The following is a 5,942-nucleotide window of genomic DNA, read 5'->3' as shown; positions in this document are numbered from 1 at the left end:
GAGATATGGGGTGGGAATTGGAGATCAAACCACCCGGGCCACAGTTTCAAAGCATTCCAGTCATTTCCACCGCTGCCAAAGAACCCCACAAACACAACCACTTATCGGGAACCATTTCGCGTTGTATTTACCGAGAACGACCTTCGGGAAAGCTTTACAAAATATGAAAGCAGAAGTAGTGGCGACACGTAACTTGCAGCGGCGCGTGGACCGCGGCGCGCGCGTTCTACCCACGCACGGCGAGAGGTGGAGGGACGGCGGCCGGCCGGCCCCGCTCAGACCAGTATCACAGGTGTGAGGGTGCGCCGCCCGATCGCCCGAACCGGCCAACCGAGACGGGGCTGCGACGTGGCCGCTGACGGCACCCGGCGACCCAAGCACCTTTGTACCGGACACATGATTATCGGACCAAGCAAACTGCGCCCCCAGCCGGGCCTATCAAGCACACTATGTACACACTGGCTCAGGCGACTTACTACATACCTAAAACGAACACCGATGACCAAAAAGAATTTCACAAACACGAGGGCGAAACCGGTGGGCCGCCGCTCTCGCGAGCGGAGTGCATCGGACGCCCGCGGAGCGATATACAGAGGGGCGGCGAGCCGGGCCGGCGTCGGCTGGCGCGGCGGCGCCGGCAGCGGCCGACGGTCGCGGCGGCGCTAGTTGCCCGGCCAGGAGTAGCCGTAGCTGGGCTTGCCAGTCGGCTTTCCCGGCGGGCCGCCGCGCGTCGGGCCGCCCAGCGTCGACTCCTGGTGCGCGGCGTGCACGAGCGGCGAGTGCGCCTGTGCCGGCATCGGCTGCAGGAACAGGTGCTGGCCGTACGCACCGCTCTGACCCTGGCCGGCCATCTGGAACGGCGGCGGCGTGCCCGTGTGGTAGGCCTTGTTGTCGAACTTGCCGCCCAGCTGCGCCTTGCCGTACCCGGAGCCAAGGTCGGCGCCGCCGCCGGCCGCCTTGTGCGGCGAGGCGCCACCGAAGCCGCCCGCCTTGAAGTCGCCGGCCGAGCCGCCCAGACCGTCGTAAGTGCCGCCGAACGCGGAGCCGGCGCCGAAGCCGGCCAGCTTCTGGTACTGGCCGCCGCCCGAGGAGGCCGGCGCCGCCGTCGCCGGCGGCACGGGCGTGTAGATGCCGTACTGCGGCATGAATGGGAAATACGTGTAGTTGGGCGGGATCGCGGCCGGGTTGAAGAACTGCTGCTGCTGTTGCTGTTGCTGTTGCTGCTGTTGTTGCTGTTGCTGCTGCTGTTGGTGGTGGTGGTGTTGCTGCTGCTGCTGATGCGACTGGAAGCAAAGGCATATGATTATTCGCTTTGAACAGGCGTCGCTGAGTACGTTCGGAAGCAAGTGCGTACACACACGGCAGCAACGGCAAACTGACACGTCGTGACACCACGACACCGAAGAATGGATTGCATACGGATCCAAGGACCGGAGACCAATGCATTCTGATCAGCATTAGCGCGCGTGCGCACGGCGCCAATGCGACTCGTCCAGCTGGCGGAACACAAGTGCGATTGTTTGCAACAATAGCGCTTCCCACACGTATTTACGAAGAGGAGCTTTGCAGTGCAGATTCTTTTGCCTTTCCGACGCAAGACGTCCAAGCATGCGCCCAGCTGACAGACATACGACACGACGTCATGAGCGCCGCGTGGTCGAGCGGACCCGCACCATGACCACAGACATCGCGGGGCGCACTGGCTGCAGAGTGCACGCGTCCATTGTCGGCGCCCGAGCCTCGGCGCCGCGCGGACCGCGCGCGCCACCACAAACAGGAATGGGGACTGGGTGGTCCGGGTTCCACGAAAGACCCCGGCACCCAGAGTAGCTCCACCGTTGCAGGCACCGGTGTAGTCAGGGTCCATGGGATACGTTGTTTGTTTGAGACGTGTTTGTGCCAACGACAAACAAAAGACGTCGTTCCGACCTCACTTCGAACAGCCCGTCCGCGGGCCACGGCGGCTAGCGAAAAGAAAATCACGTTGCCCGCGCACTCCTCGGGGCACGCACCTTCAGCTGCTGACTGAGCGCCGACTGGACGGGGGACGAGTTGTCGTGCCGGCCAAACTTGTTATCGTTCAGGGAGTAGGAGCCGCTGGAGCCGAGCGAGGACGGCAGGTCCGCCCGACCCTGGCCCGCCGCTGCCTGCTGCTGCTGCACACACACACCCATCCGCGTCACGCAGTGACGTCACACGAGTCACGGTGGGGTCACGTCCGCGTGGGGCGCGGAGTCGAAGCGACGTGGCAATCCCACAAAGAAACGCCTTACGATAATGTGGGACGTTGCAACGCGAGGGTGAGCCGATTGTGCGCGCGGCAGGCGCCCCTGAATCACGGAGATCTCGGGACGTCACCAACCAACGACCACTTCAAAAATAACACACAGAAACGAACATACAAGCGGCGTTCTACAACAGAGGACCGGGCGGCGGCAGTCCACAGCAGGGCACAGCCGGCAGCCGCCGATGTCCGGCGCTCACCATGTGCGGTAGCCGCTGCTGGAGAGCGTGCAACTCCTCGTAGTTGTAGATGGGCTGCATGCACTGTTAGAAGGCCGGCATGCCCGCCGTCTGGCCCAGGAAGTACTGCATGGGCAATGCCGGCGGGACGGCCGGCACGCCGCCCGGCCGAGCTGCGCAGGGCCGCCGGCCGTCAGCACCAGGCACGGGGAGAGGAGCGCGCGGCACCGCCGTCCGGCGACACGGCCGGGCAGGGAGCGGCGCGGACCACGGCAGAGTCGTCGGCAGGTAGACGGGCAGGGGAGGGGTCGGACCACGGCAGAGTCGTCCGGGTAGACGGGCAGGGGAGAGGCCGGACCACGGCAGAATCGTCCGCAGGAAGACGGGCAGGGGAGGGGCGCGGACCATGGCAGAGTCGTCGGCAGGCAGACGGGCAGGGGAGGGGCGCGGAACAGGGCAGAGTCGTCTGCAGGTAGACGGCAGGGGAGGGGCGCGGAACAAGGCAGAGTCGTCCGCAGGCAGACGGGCAGGGAGGGGCGCGGAACAGTGCAGAATCGTCCGCAGGTAGACGGGCACGGGAGGGGCGCGGAACAGGGCAGAGTCGTCCGCAGGCAGACGGGCAGGGGAGGGGTGCGGAACAGGGCAGAGTCGTCCGCAGGCAGACGGGCAGGGGAGAGGCGCGGACCACGGCAGAGTCGTCCGCAGGCAGACGGGCAGGGAGGGGCGCGGAACAGGGCAGAGTCGTCCGCAGGCAGACAGGCAGGGGAGTGGCGCGGAACAAGGCAGAGTCGTCCGCAGGCAGACGGGCAGGGGAGGGGCGCGGAACACGGCGGAGTCGTCTGCAGGTAGACGGGCAGGGGAGAGGGCGCGGACACGGCAGAGTCGTCCGCAGGCAGACGGGCAGAGGAGGGGCGCGGAACACGGCGGAGTCGTCTGCAGGTAGACGGGCAGGGAGGGGCGCGGAACAGGCAGAGTCGTCCGCAGGCAGACGGGCAGAGGAGGGGCGCGGAACACGCGGAGTCGTCTGCAGGTAGACGGGCAAGGGAGGGGCGCGGAACAAGGCAGAGTCGTCCGCAGGCAGACGGGCAGGGGAGGGGCGCGGGACAGGGCAGAGTCGTCCGCAGGGACGGGCAGGGGAGGGGCGCGGAACACGGCGGAGTCGTCTGCAGGTAGACGGGCAAGGGAGGGGCGCGGAACAAGGCAGAGTCGTCCGCAGGCAGACGGGCAGGCGGCAGAGGAGAGGATCGACGCGGCAACAGCCGTCAGATCGACCGACGGAACAACACCAGACTGGGCCGTTCATTCGCCGGTGCAGGACAGACGATAAACGAGGGGAATTTCAAAGAGACGTCATCGACTGACAGGACTAGGCACAGGGCAGATAAGGTAACATCTCCAAGCAATGCCCAGATGACGACAGGCGGGAACAACTCACGGCGCACACGAGCTGAACATGAATTGCACCATATAGGTGGATACCAACGCACCGAGAAGCCACGTAAGGTTTTGAGTGCCTTAGCAAGGAACATTACGCACACAGATGAGAGTGCCAATAGTCTCATTCCTCGTAGAATACCCAAGAAAATGGAGAGATAGATGTGATATTTCGAAGACATGCCTTTATTGAAACGAATATCAGCACTGATACTGCTGCAGCACAGCACTGATGCTTATTCGATAAAGGCATGCAACCGAAATATCACATCTCTCTATTCTCCTGGTCATTCTACGAGGAATGCTGCTATTAATACAGTCCCATCTACACGAGAAGTCCGTGTTGAGAGGGCTGATGGCAGCGGTTCTCCCCAGCGAGGCACAATGACACCGGCTCCGACACAGCTTGAGACTGCACACGACACGTCACATAACACCCCCCCCCCCCCACGCACACACGGAGACGCGATCGTGTTCGCGTGACCCCTCTGCAGGTGCCGAGAGCGGTCACGCCGCAGTGCCCTCCACAGGGCAGCGGACGGGACGTACTGGTAGCCGTGTGAGGAGCACGCCCGCCGCTGGAGGAGCCGCCCAGGCCGGCCGGCGACGCTGACGCCGTCGACGAGACGGCCGACGTCAGCGCCGATCCGCCGCTCGACGCCGGCTCGTACTGCGGACAGGCGGCGCGGCGTCACGGCGGCAGGGAGAGCGAGAGCGCACCGGTCCCCTCCGGCACACGGCCGCCGGCAGCGACCTCACCGCCGGGCGAGGCATCTCGCGACCGTCACAGAGGGTGGCGGACAATCGTGACGCTCCACACAGGCTTGGCGTGTCATCCCTGGCGCTGAACAACAGGGACATGTCCACGCAGCGACCGGCTGGTCATGCGCACGGTACGTCACAGCGGCGCGGTGCGTCACGGTCGCCGTACGCACTGGCTCGTCTTGGCTGGCGCGCCGAGCCGCTCGGGCAGCAGCGTGCCGTTGCTGTAGGCGGTGTGGCCGCCGAGCGCGCCACCGGCCGAGAAGCCGGCGGCGCCGCCCTCGGCCGAGCCGTAGCCGGCGGCGGCGGGCGCCGGCGTCGTCTGACTGAAGCCGGCCGGCGCCGAGCCCGCCGACGTCGGCAGCTGGGCGAAGGAGGCGCTGGCCGGCTCCGGCGCCGCCGCCGAGCCCAGGTACATGCCCGGCGCGCCGCTGGAGGAGGAGAGGAGGCGGTCGCGCCGCCGCCGCCCGCCGGCGCCAGAGAACGACGCCGAGGCTGTGTCCCGCGAGTCCTGCCCGTGCGGAGGCTGGCGTCAGGCGCTGGCTCGGATCACGGACCGTCCGACAGCAGCAGCCGCCGCGGCGGGAGCACGACTGACTCCAGCAGGCCGAGGTAAACTCGGAGCAGCGGGTGCCAGGACGCAATTCAGTACTTTAATCACTCATCCAAAATTAGCACCAGGCCGAAACTCCACATGGCCCCTGCACTCCGTCCACGTGATGCGAACAGCGTAACTAGTTTAAGTTACAAAGCCACTCGCAACGAGCATACTCCCCCCAACACACTTCGTTCCAATGGAGTGCACAGCTGACGGCGCTCAACACATGAATCATAACCATATGTCGCAGGCCACGGTGGCAGCACAGTTCATCCGAAAACACGGTGGGCTCAGCGTGGCAAGCTGTGCGGGCCATCTCGGAGCGAGTGTTTCTGGCGCCGTCCGACGTCCGCAGTTCGCGCGCCGCCCGCGCCTGCCGCCGCCGTCGCTCCGGACCGGCGCGCGCGGCGCCCGCTTACCTGGCCGGCTCGGCGGCCGACACCAGCTGACCCAGCGCCGGACTGCGCTCGCGCGCGGCGAACGTGGCGCCGGCGTCGGCGTCGGCGCTGGGGAAGGCGGCCGGGTCGGCGGCGGCCGTGCCGAAGTCCAGACCGCCGAACTTGACGTCCAGCGAGGAGACGGCGTCGCGGGCATCTCCACCGCCATGTCCGGGATCTGGCAGCCCAGAGCACGGCTCTCAGCGGGCCCGACCGGGCCCCCCACGAGGCACGTGAGTGGGCCGAGG

General features: G+C 66.2%; 1 protein-coding gene across 1 annotated transcript; it reads right to left on the bottom strand.

Annotated features, from left to right (window-relative positions):
* Positions 1-662: 662 nt before the first annotated feature.
* Positions 663-2,544, bottom strand: LOC119102281 (protein lingerer). Its single transcript, XM_037225648.1, has 3 exons — positions 2,485-2,544; positions 2,013-2,156; positions 663-1,283 (listed from the first exon to the last, which is right to left on the bottom strand). Exons 1-3 carry the CDS (start codon positions 2,542-2,544, stop codon positions 663-665), a joined length of 825 nt encoding a protein of 274 aa, XP_037081543.1.
* Between the last annotated feature and the right edge of the window lie 3,398 nt (positions 2,545-5,942).

The sequence above is a fragment of the Pollicipes pollicipes genome, unplaced genomic scaffold (assembly GCF_011947565.3).
Source record: "Pollicipes pollicipes isolate AB1234 unplaced genomic scaffold, Ppol_2.1 Scaffold_5724;HRSCAF=6776_pilon_pilon_pilon, whole genome shotgun sequence".
Taxonomy (NCBI): domain Eukaryota; kingdom Metazoa; phylum Arthropoda; class Thecostraca; order Pollicipedomorpha; family Pollicipedidae; genus Pollicipes; species Pollicipes pollicipes.
The sequence above is the reverse complement of the archived record's forward strand: the minus strand, read 5'-3'. Positions and strand labels throughout refer to the sequence as shown.

Bases quoted from the DNA above. Each gene is read 5' to 3' on its own strand.
- LOC119102281 (XM_037225648.1), bottom strand. From the start codon at position 2,544: ATGCAGCCCATCTACAACTACGAGGAGTTGCACGCTCTCCAGCAGCGG. The intron at 2,157-2,484 runs GTGAGCGCCGGA...GTGTGTGTGCAG, and splicing joins AGCAGCGGCTACCGCACATG to CAGCAGCAGGCAGCGGCGGG. The intron at 1,284-2,012 runs GTGCGTGCCCCG...CTTTGCTTCCAG, and splicing joins CGCTCAGTCAGCAGCTGAAG to TCGCATCAGCAGCAGCAGCA.